At 37.2% G+C, this 19,612-nt stretch overlaps 1 protein-coding gene across 1 annotated transcript in view; it reads left to right on the top strand.

The window, feature by feature from the left end:
• Positions 1 to 19,283, top strand: part of XIRP2 (xin actin binding repeat containing 2) — a 430,838-nt gene extending 411,555 nt beyond the window's left edge. The window contains exons 10-12 of the mRNA XM_043997297.1: positions 192 to 9,665; positions 11,898 to 12,031; positions 16,805 to 19,283. Coding sequence (XP_043853232.1) covers positions 192 to 9,665; positions 11,898 to 12,031; positions 16,805 to 18,344 — 11,148 coding nt within the window. The 3' untranslated portion in view covers positions 18,345 to 19,283. The remainder of the gene's footprint in view (positions 1 to 191; positions 9,666 to 11,897; positions 12,032 to 16,804) is intronic.
• The last annotated feature ends 329 nt before the right edge of the window (positions 19,284 to 19,612 follow it).

The following is a 19,612-nucleotide window of genomic DNA, read 5'->3' as shown; positions in this document are numbered from 1 at the left end:
TTCTAGCTAGAAAGTAATAAATGTTGAAAACTACACCTATGTAGCCATTTAAATGGAGTCTCTTGCCTGTCTGATGCCCAAATGGTGGCTTTACCATTTGCAGGCTGCTTTGAGTGGAAATGTGATGACCATGCCTTACAAAGCCTCTTTTTCTCTCTCACTCTTAAAACATACATTTTTGTTCCCTAAAGATTGACAGTGAACATAAAGAAACTGGGTGGCCATCTCCAGTTGTTACTTCCATAACTGCCAGTGCTTCAGCCAGTCAGAGGCAAGATATGTCGACCACAAGGCAAACAGAATACAGATCCACTTCTTCATCTTCTGCACAGGTTAACACCACACATTTTGGAAAAACAGAAGATTTTCCTCCTCCCCCACCTGAAGTAGTGCCAACTACTTCAGAGGTGACAGCAGATGTGACAGCATTTTCCCAGTCCCCTGAATTCTCCAGGCTCCCTGGAAAATTTCCTATTCCCAAAGATTTATATTCCAAGCAGAGAAATTTATATGAATTAAATCGCTTATACAAACACATCCACCCTGAATTGAGAAAAAACTTGGAAAAAGATTATATTAGTGATGTTTCTGAGATCGTATCTAGTCAGGTAGACACAGGAGACTCTGTCTCTGCAGATGTGCAGCAAACCCGCTATGTTTTTGAAAGTACTGGTGGCAGCAATAAAAAATGTATGAACCCTGAAAGAGAGGCCCTTGAATGGGATGAAATTCTAAAGGGAGAAGTACAGTCCATGAGATGGATTTTTGAGAACCAGCCTTTGGATTCCATCAAAGATCAATCTCCCAGTGAAGGCAGCAGCAAAAAAAGCATCGCTGATCAAGAAATCATTGCTGGGGCAGATGTGAAATATACCACGTGGATGTTTGAAACCCAGCCAATAGATACATTAGGGGTTCATTCTTCTGGATCCATGGAAAGTGATTTGAAAGTTCCAGAACTAGCCAGGGGAGATGTGCGCACAACCACATGGATGTTTGAAACACAACCACTAGACTTAATGAACAAAATTCATCAGGACCAACAAGAAGGGTCAGAGGAAATTGCCATTAAAGATATAACTGGAGGTGACGTGAAGACTGTGAAATACCTGTTTGAAACTCAGAATCTTGACCAACTTGGGCAGCTATATTCAGTGGATGAAGCTAACTTACTACAGCTCAGATCTGAGCTCAAAGAGATTAAAGGGAATGTGAAGAGAAGCATAAAACATTTTGAAACTCAACCATTGTATGTCATCAAAAATAACTTAGGGCAAATTCTGGAAATTAAAACTGTTCACAGGGAAGACATTGAAAAAGGGGATGTGAGAACAGCACGGTGGATGTTTGAGACACAACCATTGGATATGATTAACAAAGATGTTACAGAAATTAAAGTTGTCCGTGGAATATCCATGGAAGAAAGTATCAAAGGTGGAGTAAGTAAGGCAAAGTGGCTATTTGAAACCCAGCCTCTTGAATCCATCAAAGAAGATTCTGAAGTGTCCATCACTGAAAAGGAAACTATTGTAGGCACTGATGTCTCCAGAAAGTGTTGGATGTTTGAAACTCACCCCTTAGACACTCTCAAAGAAGTCACTGATTCCAGTCCTTTGCCAGTTGAAGAAATACTCGGTGGTGATGTAAAAGCCACCAAGTACTTATTTGAAACACTTCCAATGGATGTTTTAAAAGACAGTCCAGAAGTTGGTAAACTTCAAAAGATAACAGCCTCGGAAGAAGAAAAGGGGGACGTGAGGCACCAGAAATGGATTTTTGAGACTCGACCTCTAGAAGAGATTAGAAAGGGGGAGAAAGAATGTATAAGGACAGTTAAACTTGAAGAAATTGACAAAGGGGATGTTAGAAGCTACACACATATCTTTGAATCAAACAATTTAATTAAGTTTGATGAATCACAAAAAATAAAAGTGGAAGGAGTGACCAGAGGTGCAGTAAAGTTCAATAAATCTCTCTTTGAGACAACTCCCCTGTATGCTATTCAAGATCATCTTGGAAGATATCATGAAGTTAAAACAGTTCAACAAGAAGAAATACTAAGAGGTGATGTACGAAGTTGTAGGTGGCTATTTGAAACTAGACCTATTGATCAATTTGATGAGAGCATTCATAAATATCAGGTTATCAGAGGCATATCTACACGAGAAATACAGTCTGGGGACGTGAAGTCTGCTAAGTGGTTGTTTGAAACGCAGCCTCTAGACTCTATTAAATATTTTAATAACATGGAAGATGAAGAAAATAAAAAAGAACAAAGCATGGATATTATTAAAGGGGATGTAAAAACCTGCACATGGCTGTTCGAAACCCAACCAATGGAGTCCCTATATGACAAAACAGAGTTAATAACTGACAGTGAAGAAATTCATAAAGGAGATGTCAAAACATGTACTTGGCTTTTTGAAACTCAAGCCCTCGATGCAATAAGAGATGACTCAGAAGCAGTAGTCAAGCTGCAGACTGTAAAACAGGAAGACATCCAAGGACGGGATGTCCGTACAGCCTGCTTGCTTTTTGAGACTGAAAACCTGGACAACATACAAGGAGAAGAAGGAAAGGAAATCAAGTCAGTAGAAGTGGATATCCAGACTGGGGATGTTTCTAGCATGAAATACAAGTTTGAAAATCAGTCCTTGGATTCCATAAGTAACAGCTCAGAGGAGGTTTTGAAAAAGATCAAAACCCTACAAGCTGAAGATATTCAGAAAGGCAATGTTTTCAATTGCAGGTGGCTCTTTGAAAACCAGCCCATTGATATGATAAAAGAAAGCCAAGAAGGTGATGAATTAGTCAAGACAGTGACAGACGTACAAGGTGGGAATGTGAGAAAAGGGTGCTTTATTTTTGAGACTTTTTCTTTGGACCAGATTAAAGACAAATCTGAAGAGATCAGCATTGAGGAAACCACTAGCAAAGATGAAACAATAAAGGGGGATGTGAAAAACTATACAATGCTATTTGAAACCAAACCACTCTATGCTATTCAAGACAAAGAAGGGTATTATCATGAAGTGACAACAGTTAAGAAAGAAGAAGTGATTCATGGAGATGTATGTGGGACTAGATGGTTGTTTGAAACAAAACCATTAGATTCTATTAATGAATCAGATAATGTATATGTCATCAAATCAGTCACTCAAGAGGATATTCAGAAAGGAGATGTTAGTTCTGTCAGATACAGATTTGAAACACAACCACTGGATACCATTTCAAAAGGGACAGATGTAATTGTTCCCACTATTGACTGTGTCCAAGGTGGGAATGTGAAAAATCACAAGCAACTCTTTGAATCTGAAGAGTCTGATAAAAGAACATATGTTAGAACAGTTTGTGTCAATGAAATACAACAGGGGAATGTTAAAACCTCTACTTGGCTGTTTGAAACTCACACCCTAGATGAGTTGAAAGGAGAGGGGTCAGAATATAAGCATATCAAGACAGTCACCAAGGAAGATGTGCAGAAAGGTGATGTCAAACAAGCAGTATGGCTTTTTGAAAATCAGACTTTAGATTCAATTAAAGAAACAGATGAATATGTCACAGAAGCAGTCAAGGAAGAAATCCCTCCTTCTGATGTCAAAACAACAACATGGCTCTTTGAAACAACACCCCTTCATGAATTTAATGAAAATAAAGTAGAAAAGGAGGAAATTATTGGAAAGAGCATTAAAAAAACCTTAGAAGAACTATATTCACAGAAAGTGATTGAATCCCATGGAATTATCATAGAAGCAAATGAAGTTGGGAATGTCCGAATGGCTAAGTACAAACTAATGAATCAGGAATCTCCTGAAATACAAAAAGAAGATGTCATTAGAGGAGATATCAGAACTATAATGATGAATCTACTTTCCAAAAGAAATGGTGCAAAAAGAGAGATTTTAGTCAGTGAAGAAGAAAAGGGCAATGTCAGTTTGACCAAAGCTCAGTTATTAAACAGATCTACAGAAATCCAATCTGAAAAAGAAGAAATAGTAAGAGGGGATATACAACAAGCAATAAAAAGCCTGTTCAATGAGGAACACTCTGTAAAACAAGGCATTATAATTCAGGAAGATGAAAGAGGGGATATTAACATGACAATCTATTGTCTTCTTCATGAAAATGATAATGATAACAAAATAGAACATGAAGAAATAATAGGTGGAGATGTAAAGCGCACTATTCACAACTTGTTGTCTTCTGCTGCAAACTATGAAAAATCCAAAAAGACTAAAGTAGATGCATCAGAGAGGGGAAATGTTCAGTTTTTCACAACATGCATAGAAGCTGGAGCATTAGATTACCTCAAACTACTCCAGACAGGGTCAAATGAAACACTTATGGCTGAGAAACAAGAAGGAGAGGAGGAAATAATTGGTGGTGATGTCGAAGGCACAAAGCTGTTATTAACAAAAAGGAAGTCTCAAATTGAACGTACTGTTAATGAAACTGACATCATCCCAGGAGATGTGCATAATACAGTTAAGGTTTTCATGACAGAGCCTCAGAGTACATCTTGTCAGCTACCTAAAGAAGAAATTATAAAAGGTGATTTGAAAGCAACCCTAAATTCCCTCAGTGAGGCCATAAATCAGAAAACAGCTACAAAAAGGGAAGAAATTATAAAAGCTGACATGCTTGCAACATTGAAGTCTCTTCAAGAAGCAAGCCACCAATGGAAAGAAACTGAGAAGCCTGATATTATTCCTGGTGATATTAAACAAACTATCGAATCTCTTGAAAAAGCAGTAAACACAAAGACTGAAATCCTGAAAAAGGAGCTTATAAGAGATGACCTTGAGGCAACATTAAGAGCACTGAAAGAAGACCAGCCCTCTCTCAAGAAGATAGACAAAGAAAATGTAATCAAAGGAGAGGTGCAGGCTGTGAGGCATGATCTAGTAGATTCCACTGAAGAACACAAAGCCCAGAATAGGCAGATAGCCACCACCAGGGACACAAAAAGGGCCTTGCAGTCAAAATCTGAGTCATTTGAGCAAGGAGCCCAATACCAAGATAAATTAGGAGTGCTTAAAGAAACTGCAGTCAAATCTTTTCATGGATATTCACAAGATGAACATAGTGATCTTGTCCTTCCAGAAGCCCCCAGAGGCACTGTAAAAATTGTCATTGGTCGCGACCAAAACTATGATGCTCTTGAGAAGAGCCTCCAAAGATTATCTGATTCACCCCACAACACAGCAGAAAATTCAGCCCAGAATGGAGATCAAAACAGCATCAGAGCTGGTGCATCCAGATCACAGTATCTTAGAGAGGAACATATGAGGAGCCAGGCAGCATCTTATAGCTCAGTTCAGAAAAATGTACAAACTGAGAAAACTGAGATGGGTGCTGTACTGAAAAAGGATGATGTTTCTAGTGCTGCCTTGACTACTGAAAAAATGCAGGAGAATCAAATGCATATGCTAAGCAGTAGTCAACAAACCAGGGAGTCTTTCCATGAAAAGAGTCATAAAAAGACTAAAAAGACAAAAATAGCAAGAGATGCACCCAGTTGCAAGCCTTGTGGTAGCCCCCATCCAGTTAGCAGCCCAGCTAATGACAATAAGATTTTTGGAATGACCGGTCATATTCAGAAGGAAATTTTACTAAAGGAACAAATGAAACAAGCACAGCATGCTAGTGAGGCTTTTCAAAGGAATGAAATGAACCTTCCACAAAAACAGCCTTTTGTTCCTTTGTTCCTCAAACAGGATATTCAAAATGTATCTGAAGAAAAAGTCACAAAGGGAAACCATGGAAAATTTAAAGCAACAACAGAAAGGAATAAAAAGATTGATGTTCACCAGAAAAATGAGAACTCTCAAACAAGGATAGATGCTTCAACAAACTTAAAAATGACTGCAGAAAAATCCTGTAATCCAGTCAAATTGGCTACTGTGAGTAATGTGGCTGAAACTCATTCCTCCATTCCACCTCCATCTCCACCTCCACCTCCACCTTCCAATGCATCATCTGAAATTGAATTTCCTCTACCTCCTCCACCTCCTTTAATGATGTTGCCTGATAAACAGGAGTTTTCTTCATTGTCATCCAGAGAAAAGATAAAGGCTGAATTTGATGGCTTTCCCTGCCTCCCTCCCCCACCTCCTCCAGTGGATTACAAAGCTGAGGGAGAATGCCCACCAACCTTTTTGCCTCCCCCTCCTCCTCCACCACAGAAACCCGTACATCTTTTTTCTTCTACAATTCAAACAAAAAGCACTGGAGAGAATGTTCAGCAACATCACCAAGAGTCAGTACAAACTCACTCAAGGGCCAGATCCTTAACAGGAAAGCCAACAGCATTTCCACCTCCTCCCAAATTCCCCAAACCAAAATTATTCAAACAGTTAGATGAAAATGAACATAATATCAGTCCAAAATTGAAAATACTTCCTCTTCAGGCAAATATAGGACCTATGATGACCAAAACAAAGGAAGAAAATGAAGTGATGATGAAAAGCAGTGTCGAGAACACTCAGACAAAAGAGAAAATGTATACTGAGATCTCTCAAGAAAAACAACAATCCTCTACTCCTGAGCCCATGAACCCTTCCATTCTTACTGTTCAGGAAGCATCACCTCCAAAAGAAAAAAGGATCTCACCTCTTGTTAAATGTCATTCCTTTCCTTTAGATTCTGAACAGACAAGCCCTAAGCCATATACCAGGAAATTCAAAACCCCTCTAATGATTGCTGAAGAAAAATATAGGCAGCAAAGGGAAGAGATTCAAAAACAGAAACATCAAAGCTCTTGTCATCATCTAGTCAAAACAGAAAGTTATAATGGAATTGAATCAAAGGCTGAAGTAAAAAGGCTATCACAGAAGCCAAGGGAAGAAGAATCCTTGCCTACATCAGCCACAGAGGTCACACCATCAAATTCGAAGTATCAAGTCAGTCTTGAAACCAAAGGGACTTCTGGTGAAAACCAGATATCCAAATCATCAGCAGTGTCATTGGCTTCCCAGAAGCTCCACAGCATCTTGGATATATCCATGGACAAAGAGCACATTCAAAAGGAAGCTTTCCAAAGTTCAAGGGACATCATGCAACAAAGCTTAGCTCATCAGATGGAACAAACACACCAAGAATATACTTCTCATATAAGAGAGCAGGAAATTAGTGGAAAACAGCTGTACTTATCCCCAAACAAGGCAGTATCCCCAAGCTTAAAAGCTAAAAATATTAAGTTCCCAACTTTAGAGCTAAGCTTAAATAAAATTCCCCAACAGTTCAAGACTTACCCAAATCAGCCAGTAGCCAATGTTCAAGTCATTAATAAACAAGAGCAACAAGAAAGGCAGAAAACTGAAATCAGTACACCTATTAGAAATAAGCAAAATACTGCTGAAGAATGTTATGAGTTATATATGAAGGAAAAAAGAGGAATGGATAAAATGCCTACCAATCCCTCAGAGAAGAAACAAGAAAGAGAATCGGATAAAGTTAATGAGAGCCAAAATGAAAGAATGGAATTAGTGAACAAGAAAGCTTTACCAACTAAAGAAGAAAACCAGAAGCATGTAGTGGTTGGTCCAAAACAACAAAAACTGATAGCTGAAAGAAAACAAGAACACTTTAAGAATAAATCATCATCAGAGGAAGTAGTCCAGCAAAAACTTATTGATGTACACATTGACTTACCGACACAAAAATTTCAGCAAACACAGATTCATGCTTCTGAAAGTAAAGACAAACATAAAAAATTACCCCAGCAATATAATGGTCTAAAAGAAGAATGCCTCACAATCAAGGGCATAAAGCAGAAACAAATTCCCCCTAATACTAAAGATTCCAAGGAAGAGATAACAGAGAATAGGATTTTCTTTTCTTCACTGCAAAGTTCCCAGCATGGTGATGGAAAATGTGCTGTAAATATAGTGGAGTTTTTGAGAAAACGTGAAGAACTACAGCAGGTTCTGTCTCGAGTAAAGCAATTTGAAACAGAACCAAATACAAATGATATGAAAATGTTTCAGATACTATTGAATATTATCCCAGCATGGCTGATGAATGAGGAAAGAAAAGAATATGGAATTCGCATTGCTATGGACAATAACTTAGAAAAAGTGAAAGAAGAAATAACCCATATTAGAACTGAAGTGGAAGAAATGCTTATTTCTTATGAAAATGCCATCCAAAGGTGCATGAATTCCTCCAAAGCAGGGAAATTGAGAACTGAACCTTCCAGCGAAGCATCTGCCCAAATATTAAACATTAGTGCTGACTCTAACAAAACAATCCAGAAAGAGGAAAAAATTATGAAAGGAAAAGAATCTCATCAAAAAGAGAAACCCCATTCTAGTGGAGCTTCTCATCAGATCTCAAATATTAGTGTTGGGTCTAGCAAAACAGTCCAGAAAGAGAAGAAAATTATAGAAGAAAAAGAATCCCATCAAAAAGTGAAATCCCAACAGAAAATTAAACAGGTAGAGTGCAGAACTATTTCTCCATGTCTAAAACAACGTTCGCCATCACCTACTTTCATAACAATTGAGTCTACTGCCCGAAGAACAGAGGTTCCTACTGTGAACAGGCCCCCTTTGTCTCCTGTGAAGAAGGAAAGTGTACCCATTCTTCCTTCCCGAAGCAGATCCACAACACCACCATCCAGAGGTCGCCAGGCATCAGCCTCTCCTTCTTCCCCCAGAAGCTGCTCTGAGCAACTTGCCAAACTAAAAGACACCACAGCAAAACTGTCCCAAAGGACATGCCATTATCAGTCCATTACCCCAGGTCCAGTTGTAGAGAAAAGAGCTGAAATAGTCAAGTCTCCTGCCACAATGCGGCGTCAAATTAAGACAGAAACCTCAAAACCTATAAATGTATCTCACGTCACTGCTAGCACATTCATAGAAGCAAAGGAAGCACAAGAGGAAGTCCAGCAAGTAGAGAAGAGGGCAACTTATGTTCACAGGGATGGAGTCAATATCACAGATCACATAGTACCAGATACTGAAAGTTTTGATTCAGTTGAAATCATACGCAAAGTTGAAGTCCCTCAGGTAGGCTTGTCAGGGAACTCTCAAATATATGAAGCTTCAAATCAAACATCTCATGTGGCTGAAAATGTAGTAAAAAGCCATGAAAGTGCAACAAACAAATGGCTCGGGAAATTTCAGAATGACCCAATTTTTGAGGCAAAGTCAAATAGAAGAGTTCACACAAATGGTGAAGTAAACCATAACCTAAGACAAGAAACACATACCTTTAGCAAGAATGGATTTGGATTAACAGCTATGGAAAGTGAAAGCACAAACAGCAGTTTCAGAAACTTTTCTTGCAGCCATTCCCAAGATCCCCAGAAAAAAGTTCCATGTAAACAACCCATAGAGTGCTCAGAAGCAAAGTCTCTAAGAGAGTGTTTTTCAGGAGTGGATGCATATGAAAATAAAATCATTGGGTCAAGGAGAGTAGATTCTTCAGCACAAAACTCTGAAGCACTTAAGTCTGGCTTTGACTTCAAGCATGCCCCACCAACCTATGAAGATGTCATTGCCGGCCACATTTTGGATATCTCTGCGGAAGATTCACCAGAAGAACTCCTAAGGAATTTTAAGAAGACCTGGCAGGAAAGTGAGAGAGTCTTCAGAAATCTGGGATACGCTGTTTCAGATACCTCTGCAGCTGAGATAAGGAGTAGTTTCCATGAGGAAGCTGCTTTTAGAAGTGGTAAATGAATCTACAAAGCATGAGTTTTGAAGTGTGAAGAAAAGTTAACTAATTAAGGTCCCATGAGCCCACTAACCATAGTGTTTTGCATTAATGGATTGTATGCATACATTCAAACATAACTCTAAACTAATAAATATGTCACTTGCTCTTGCCGTCTTACTTTCTCCTGGCTGGCTTTTACTTGGATACTACTCCCTTTCCTAAGACATCACTTAAGCCATCTATTCTGGGTGAAACAAACCAGTAAAAATATTTGTAAAGCGTAGGCTTGCTAAGATAAATAATGGATTTGAAGTAGCAGCACATGAGAAATAACAGACCAAATATAATTATCATTGTTCAATGGTGAAAAGTGCTGTGTTTGGAATCAAAAGACTCAAATTCAAACATTAGCTCAGCCATTTATTATCTGGCTGAACCTGAACAAAATGCTTCCCCATTCAGCTCTCAGTTTCTTCATCTGTAAAATGTGAGGATTCTACCTGGGCTCTGACATCCATTCTTTCCCTCTAGATCTATGATCCTACAATACCTCTAAAGTTCCTTTAAATTCTGAATCTCTAATCCTATGAATTAAGAGCAAAATGTTGGTATTTCATATTTTAGTGTTTTACCAATGATAGTGTTTTATCAGCGTACTTCAGAAAATACTCAACAATATGCCCTGACCTACTGTTGACATACTCTTAACTGCCAGAGTTAAGTGGTGTTTGTGGTGGAGTTCAATATGGCCAAGTAATAATCCAAGAAACAATTTAGAATGTTCATATGTGCTTTAAGGTTTCCTATTGATCTGTTTCTCTGATAAAGGGATAAGTAGGACTTGAATTAGACCTTTTATTTATTTACTGTTACAGAGCTTGTTTAGAATAGACTATAATGCCACTCTCTTTTTGTCCTGAAGCACCAATTTTTTTCATCCTAAGTCAAGACAAAATTTCCCAAAAGGCCGTTCTCACACGCATGAAATTATATACTGCGATAGGGGGTTGTTTCTAAAGATAAATTTATTCTCCACTTGGACTTGGAGTTTGTATATTCAGAGCCACTTTGAAAAGAAACAATAAATAGTGTTTCACATGGAACAAAAGATTTTTATATAATTACCTAAAATTATTGATAATGTTAATACTGTTGGGCAGTTTGAAAGAAATATCTAATTTAAAAATGAAAACTGTCGAAGCACTAATAATAATTATGCCCCTATCATATTTGCAACATATTGTGTAGTTTAACAGGTTAATGTGGATCCTTGATGTGCTTGCTTCTGGCATAATTAAGCAAAGCTGCCTAATCAATTTCAGATGCTCAACTTCTGCTCAGAAACACATGGCAAACACAAAGAAACAGGTCTTAGAGGAAGAATAATACCATATTTATCTGGAACTCAACTGAGAATCAAACATAAAACATTAAAGATCCTTTAGCAGCCAATATAGATACCAAAGAATCTATGTATGAAATAATATCCACTTATAGGAGATTTTTGAGGGTTTGGGGCAAACTCAGAGTCTCTTTGGTCATATTTTATGAATAATTCTATAACTTAGGTATTGTGTTTCTAAGTACAGAGCAAATTTGAAACTACAAATAGAAGAGGCTAAGGGGTTGCTGCCTACATTATATGATAAACAACAGGGAAAGGAGACTGAAAAATCACAAGAAACAAACACAAGAATTCCAAAGATTATTTGGAATAATATCCTTCAGTTATTAACCTTGGGCAGAGCATTCTCACATTAATAAATGGCCCTGAGGGTGTCTTTGTATTCTGCTATTTATGATAATACCTATGTTCCAAATTATTGATCTTGGAATGTTAGAGAATAAAATAGTAAATTTCAGAAAGTTCTTTTTTATTTCATCGATTAAATGAACAGAATATGTTATTATATGCTACTTTGAGGAAATGTACATAACATAAGGTTTCCTATTGTTTGACATATAGCTATGATTGGTAGAAGTGCAGTGATATGTGTTCACATGCACACATTCACATGCATATATACAGACACATACTTTTGTTGAATTATATTGGCTTCAGATTCATGGTAGTCAACATAGCATGACCTACTTGTTATCAAACCATGAAAACTGGCATCAAAGCAATGTCCTTTACATGCATGGACTGATTTTTAAAAGACTTTTAGTAAACTTTCTAAGAGATGCCTGAAGAAGATGCCACATGACCTTTGCAATTTTTTTTCTTCTAGAAACTTCTACTTCTGGACAAGGAAATGTGTACGCTTTGTCAAAAGACTGTTTATCCAATGGAATGCCTAGCAGCAGACAAGAACATTTTTCATAAGTCATGTTTCCGATGCCACCATTGCAGTAGTAAATTGAGGTAAGTGGGGGAGGTAGAGTTATTCAGCCTTTGAAAAAGGTAAACATCATGGTATAGACAACCCTATACTGCCTTTCTTCTCATCTATCCATTTAGATATGAATATAACAACAATTACTATTGGCAATTTATGCCACCATAAAATGAGGTTCTATAATAGATATTTTCAGAAATGGCCTTGACCTTTCTCTTCAGTAACTAGTTGCTGGTTTTGCATCTTAGAATAGTAGAATCGTTAAGCTCCTTGAGAGCAGAACTGTTTGAGTTCTTACTGTTTGTAGTTGTTGCTATTTGCTTTGTTGTCCAAAACATCTACTACAGTATCTTATACATAATATGTAATTAATTTTTGTTTAGAGAAGGAGGTGGAGCAGGCAACTAGGTGGTGCAGTGGACTAAAGCACCAGCCCTGAATTTGGGAGAACCTGAGTTCAAATCTGGCCTCAGACACTTGATACTTGCAAGCTTTGTCACCCTGGGCAAGTCACTTAACCTCATTGCCCCACAAATAATAATGATGATGATAGTGGTGGTGGTGGTGATGATGGTAATTAAAAAAAAATAGATAAGGGGGCAGCTAGGTGGTGCAGTGGATTAAAGCCCCAGCCCTGGATTCAGAAGTACCTGAGTTCAAATCTGGCCTCAGACACTTGACACTTACTAGCTGTGTGACCCTGGGCAAGTCACTTAACCCCCATAGCCCCTCAAAAAATAGATAAGGAGGTAGAATGGAGAATAAATGAGTTCACCAGGAGTCCAGAAAAGTGGCTTCATATGTGTAATCAAAATGGCAAAATGTTTATCTCACTCTTGTATCCTACTGTCATTATGCCCTTCATTGTGCTTCTCCTGAAAATCTTGAAGCATCTTTTTTTATTAGACTTATGATTTCACTGTTAAAGGGATTTCCTCATGAAGAACTTCCTCTGTAAATTTATATCAAGGATTTTGCCACAATTTAAAATCTGAACCTGTTGCTTGGGACACTGAGAGTGTAACAAACTTGCTCAGAATGATATATTCATTTTGTGGCCAAGGTAGTACACGAACCCAGATTTTCCCTACTCTGATGCTCTGTCCATCCTAACTCACCAAATAAATCCCCTCTCAAAATTATGTAAAAGCTAATAAGATTGTATTGGCTTGAGATTTTTTTTCTAGACCTTTATTTTTTTCCAATTACATGTAAAAATAGTTTTCAACATTCACTTTTGTAAGATTTTGAATTCCAAATTTTTCTCCCACTTCCCCATCCCTCTCTCCTCCCAAAGCCAGAAAGCCATTTGATATAGGTACAATATTTTCACATTAGTCATGTTGTAAGAGAATAATCAGAACAAAAAGAAAAAAAAATGCAAGAAAGAATAAACAACAACAACAACAACAACAACAAAACAACTCCAAAAGTAAAATAATAGTATGCTTCCATCTGCATTCAGACTCCATAGTTCTTTTTCTGTATGTGGAGAGAATTTTCTATCAAGAGTCTTTTGCCATTGTCTTGGATCATTTTATTGTTGAAAAGAGCTAAGTCTATCACACAGTGTTGTTGATACTGTTTACAGTGTTCTCTTGGTTCTGCTCATTTCAGTAAGCATCAATTCATGTACGTCTTTCCAGGTTTTTCCGAAATCCACCTGCTTATCATTTCTTACTGCACAATAGCATTCTATTACATTCATATACCACAGCTTGTTTAACCATTCCACAATTGATGGGCTTCCCCTCAATGTCCAATTCTTTGCCACCACAAAAAGAGCAGCTATAAATATTTTGTACCTGTGGGTCCTTTTCCCTTTTTTATGATCTCTTTGAGATATAGACCTAGTTGAGGTATTGATGAATGAAAGGGTATGCGCAGTTTTATAGTTTTGGGGTCAGGGTTCCAAATTGCTCTCCAGAATGATTGGATCAGTTTAGAACTCCACCAACCATTTGGTCTGAGTTTTGATTGATATTTGAAATGGATCCTTTCAAAAATCTGAAGGAAACCCATGGTTGCATCATGATCCAAGCTTTTACCACAAACAAGGTTTGCATTAACATTAACTTGACTCTTCAAGTCAAATCTCTTCTGAGAAGAAAGGGTGAACCTTCTGCTGTATTTTCTTTGTGGCATGGCTGCAACCTAAATCGCAAGGAGAGGCATCTCTCTAGATTTGTATATGTCCATTGGCCCCAGACCCATGATTCAGATTCCTAGGCTTTTACAATTAGGCAAACCTGACTGAGGCAAACCAAATAATCTTGAAAATCTAAACCCAGACTACCTTCTGGTCAAGGGAAGAAGCATGAGTCCAGAGGCATTCATTCATGTTCATCGTACCCTAAGTGAATGTTCTGATTTTTGTTTGTTTACCATGAGACTCTAGAGTTGAAATCTATTCTGAGTCCTTTGGGGACTGGCCAAATAGTATAGGGCATTTTTCTGGTCAATAGGATTCATCTTCTTAGCTTGAGACAGATTTACCTTTTAATAGATCCAGCTTCACAACTCAGAATGAATCTGAAAGAGGTTTGCTGGACAAGGCTCTCCATTTCATAGAGGGTCAGACCTATGCATAGGCAGAATGAGAAGCCATATATGCAGTATTCCCTAAATTATTTTAAAGTTTACATACACCAAAATAACTTCACCAAATTACTGTGGATTTTGAAGTTTTCACCAATAGAATTGTTACTTTGTATTAGGGTATTATTTCTACAAAGTTCTAATTAAAATTGAAAGAGGCTACATTTACTCATTTGTACCCATTAGTATGTCATAAACCAATTCATCAGATTTACTAATAGTCATCTAGCAGAAAGCAGGGCAAAAAGAGAAAGAGACACAGAGCAGATGAATTTGTAGGGCCATACAGTTGGATCTGGAAGCAATCTTGGTGGCTATCTCTTCTGCAATAGATGACATTTCACAACTGCAGAAACTTATGCCTCAAGAGGATTAATAAGTGACTTACCCAAGACTAGCACTCAATTTTGAACTCAGGTCCTCTGATACCAACTCTAATACTCTGTCACCGTGTACTATGCTGCCTCCCAGAAAGGGAGGGAGACTAAGCTTTGGAGCATGAGGATATTGATAAGGAAGGTACATCCAGATGGAGATGTTGCAGTGGGAAGCCCTGGGTAACCAAAAAGACAGAAAATAACCAATGGAAAATATTAAAAGAAGAGACTGAGCGGGAGAGAAGAAGTGAATCTGGGGACTGGTAATAAGACCAAAGACAAATAGCCTCTCCTATTGCAGTACCATGAAAGTTAAAGGGGGTATTAGTTACAAAACTTGAGTTACCAGTTTTAGACCAAATCATGAAATGGCCAATTGGAAGAATAAAATGCAGGGTACATGTTTCATTTGAGGATTCTAGAATTTACATAGATAATTTAAGAGGATGAATAAATTAAGTCCTTCCCTCTATGGGGCCATGGTGATAATTCTTATCAACACATTCTTTAGGGAAAAAAATGTTTTTTTCAACATGATAAGACCTGCTAGATCTTGAAGTCCTTTGTCAACACTTATAAAGGGAATGGAAGGAAGGCTATGACATATTCTTTCCTTCTAGAAAGTATTCTCTTAATAGCCCAGTTTCTAATTCATGATCATCTGTCCTTGTTCAAGTCAAGAAAGCAGCTATTAAAAAACCATGGTCACTCTGTGTATTGTAAGAACTAAAGCATTTCATAAGTGATAATCATCTCTGTATAAATTGAAGTCTTAGGGTCACACCAACGATAGAGAAATACTCAGTTAACTCATTTGGGAAATATCTGGGGCTGCAAACACAGCCTAGCAAAATGGTTCCAAATTTATTCATCTTCCAGGACCCTTGAGGTGAATGCATTTAAATGAGTCTGATTTTTGATGAGAAAAAATGGGAGTGAATTATGTGTCATTCTGAGATGATAAAATGGGTGTTATCACCATTTATGGCACTTTGATTAAATACTTTCTGGCCTAACCTATTTAAAATACACATTAAGTTTAGCTTCTAATAGGTTCTCAGTTTGTTGGACTTTCCTCCCATCCCCACCCAACAAAGGAGGTAGGGGATACAGTGATATAGTGAATTCCTGTTTATTCAGAATCCCAAAAAGTTAAAATCCTAAAAAAACTGAATTTTCCCATGTGTCCAACTTTTCTGTGAGAAAAGATAGGGGCAGCTAGGTGGCGCAGTGGATAGAGCACTGGCCCTGGATTCAGGAGTACCTGAGTTCAAATCCAGGCTCAGACATTTGACACTTATTAGCTGTGTGACCTTGGGCAAGTCACTTAACCCTCATTGCCCAACCAAAAATAAATAAATAAATAAAAGATACATTCACAAGTAAACCAACCCTTAGGGATTTTTTTTTCAAAACAGCAACTTATGTCATGTTTCATAGCATTGATTCAAATTGAATGTAATCTCTTAAATCATCCACTTCTAAATGGTTAGTACTACATGCATAATGATGACCAACAGGTTGTATAAGATCACAAAGTGCTTTGTGACATAGTAAAGAAAAAAAAAAGTTTTGGTCATTGTAGTTTTGGTGGTAAGTAAATGAGTACAGTATTCCTGATTAAAAAACAAAACTGATGATTCCACTAAACCTAATAAACCTAAGTTAACCAGAACCCTTCATTTTTAATTATTCCAGATAACTATTTTTCTTACTAAATAAGGGTCATATAATTTTAACTGAAGTCTATACTTTGTTAGGTTGCAGTAGACATGGAACTATGAAACATATTATAAGTTTGTTATTTTTCCCCCTTTTTGGCAGCTTGGGAAATTATGCATCACTCCATGGACAGATTTACTGTAAACCTCATTTTAAGCAACTTTTCAAATCTAAAGGAAATTATGATGAAGGTTTTGGACATAAGCCACATAAAGAGAAATGGCGTTCTAAGAATCAAAGCAGCTCAGGGGACTTTGTTTATAATGAAGAAACAGATGTAAGTAAGAACATACTAACAACACCCCAAACACTTGATGTTCTCAGTCAGCCCATAGATTCAGGCGATGGTGATGGCCCAGGGGAAAATTGGATAAAACCTAGTGGGAGGGGCAAACTGAAAATTACCTGGCCTCCATTTAGTGAAACTCCTAAGAAACCCTTTATTATTGAAGATGATCTCAAAATGAGTAAGCCAAAATGGCCCCCTGAAAACACCACCCCTCTGTCCCCTGACTATGCTGTGGAAGATAAAAGTGAACCAAAATTAGAAAATAGTAATCTTGTAGAAGGAAAATGGAAAGAGAGAGATGGCATTCCTGTCTTGCAACCACATCAGCAATCTATCCATATGTCTCAGAAGGACAATGTTATAGGAATCACTGAGATGAGAACATATGAGACAAGGAGAGATGAGAAAGAAGAAAATAGACATGTGCAAGAGAAGGTGAAAGAGACTGAAGTTTCTGAGGATAAGAGGAAAAGTGAAATGGATCTTAATGACAGCAATAACGTGGCTGTGCAGAGTTCTGAGAAGGAGAAAAATGAAAAAATTAATGAGCCTGGCGGTGCAGAAGTTTTACAGGTTACTAACACTGATGATGAGGCGGTGCTAGAAAATCGTAAAGAGAATTTGAATAAGAATAATAATAATAATTATGTAACAGTCTCACATCTGAGCAATTGTAGGCAAAAGACATTTATCTTTGATGGGCCTAATCCATTACCAGGATCAAGCAAGACAAAACATGCAGCATCTGAATATGAATTTGAAAAGATGGAAAATGGGTCTAGGATTTCAGAATTAGTTGGCATATTTGAGTGTGAAACGAGCCACTCCAGGGAAGTTTTATCTGGGGCATCTGGCAAACAGAATTCCAGAGATCATTTGGGCAATAGTGGTCAATCTTTTCAAGCTGCCATTTCTCCAAAATCTGATCCCAACAGTGGATTAGTGTCCAAAGAAGCCACTGCCACTGCAACAATACCTTTCAATACTGAATTGCCGACCAGAGGAAATACCAAAAGTGACTCAAAATTGCCTTTTCTTTTCAGTAAAACTGTGAAAATGCCTTCCTTTTCCAAAAAGGAGGAACCATTTTTAGACCCAAGCCTTTTCCATTCTGTAGATACAATTAAAATCACTTTGGGCTTGTATGAAAAAGAATTCCAGAATGACAACAGTTACTGTCAAGGTGAAATTGTTGAAGAGTCATATAGTGATGGAAAAATAGGGTTTGATTCTCAAAACTCTCAGGGTAGAGTAGTGCCACTGGCATCATCTTCTAGAAATGAGCTGCAGTGTGAGTCACTCACTATTGAAGAGCAAATTAAAAGAAATAGGTGCTACAATGATATTGAGTAAAATTCAGTTGATCCCGTAACACTGACATGCAGACATTAAAAGAATATGGAAGTTTACATCCATGTCCATAGATGTTAAGTATTTTAGACAATTTAGTAGTCTTTTATCAGAGCCCCTTGCTGAACTTGGTACATTACGACAGAAATACCATGTTTATCATAAAGGACTATTTTTCTTATATTATAATTGACTAATTTTTCATATTTAGCTTAAGTGTTTTTCCTTCCTTAAAATGTCCACAAGGAAACTAAATAACTGTTGTCATGTCAGTCTGCACTAAATTATATATTTATATCTAATGACATACTGGAAACAATCTCATGAAGTAGCTATTGAATTGTTATGCATTAAACTTCCTTGCTGATCTTTAAGCTGTCAGCAGAAAGGGAAAGTAAAGCACCTGGTGTGCAGGACAAAAGGAAAGATTTCATATCTCTGTTTTTCATGTATTCTTTTAACAATAAGTAAATGAACTTTATTCCATAATAAAATATGAGCATTTACTTCGATTAGTTCATTATAGATAAGTATTTCTCAAAAAATATTCTCATTTTGCTATCTGGCTTAAAAGTGGAAATTATATTACATGTTTTCCAAAGCTTGCTATGTGTAATCATCTTGATAAATAAAATCAGGAAGAGATTTAAGAGATAATTCAGTTAATTGTATTACAGAACCAACTTATTGGTGATAATGATGAGGGGGGAGGGCAAAAGTGTAATGCTGAAGAATCAACTAACTTGGAAACATACTTGTTATTTTAATAAATTATCCACAATATATCATTGTAAGTCAGATAGATACTTTTCTGCAAATTAAAAAGCATAAACCATATTATTGCTTTTGAACTTTTTTCCCACAGTACTTATAAGGAATATCAAGTTTTATTTTGTCTTGATTGCATGAAGGAATAGAATATATGTTACTTAACTGTGGATACCCAATAAAAAAAAAATTCTTTTCAAAATCTGAGTTTTGAGTTTTCTCCTGACATCTTCTTTTTCTAAATGCTTTTGAAGTTTATTTACAAAGAATAATGCTGCCTTGTTGCATGGTTTAACAATTAATTCATGTGTGTGTGTGTGTGTGTGTGTGTGTATGGGTGAGTCCACACATGTACTTATTAAAGAAGGCCCAAACACAGATCACATTAAGTAAACATAAACCTTTGATTTCCTGCCTCTGAACAGAAACAAAGGTCTCAATTTTCCCCCTTAAAAATACAATATGTTTCTATTTTCTATATTCCCAATGCTTTCTCAATAGAT

This window comes from Dromiciops gliroides, chromosome 3, assembly GCF_019393635.1.
Source record: "Dromiciops gliroides isolate mDroGli1 chromosome 3, mDroGli1.pri, whole genome shotgun sequence".
In the NCBI taxonomy this organism is placed as follows: domain Eukaryota; kingdom Metazoa; phylum Chordata; class Mammalia; order Microbiotheria; family Microbiotheriidae; genus Dromiciops; species Dromiciops gliroides.
Note: the sequence above shows the minus strand (reverse complement) of the source record. Positions and strands in the feature narration are given on the sequence as shown.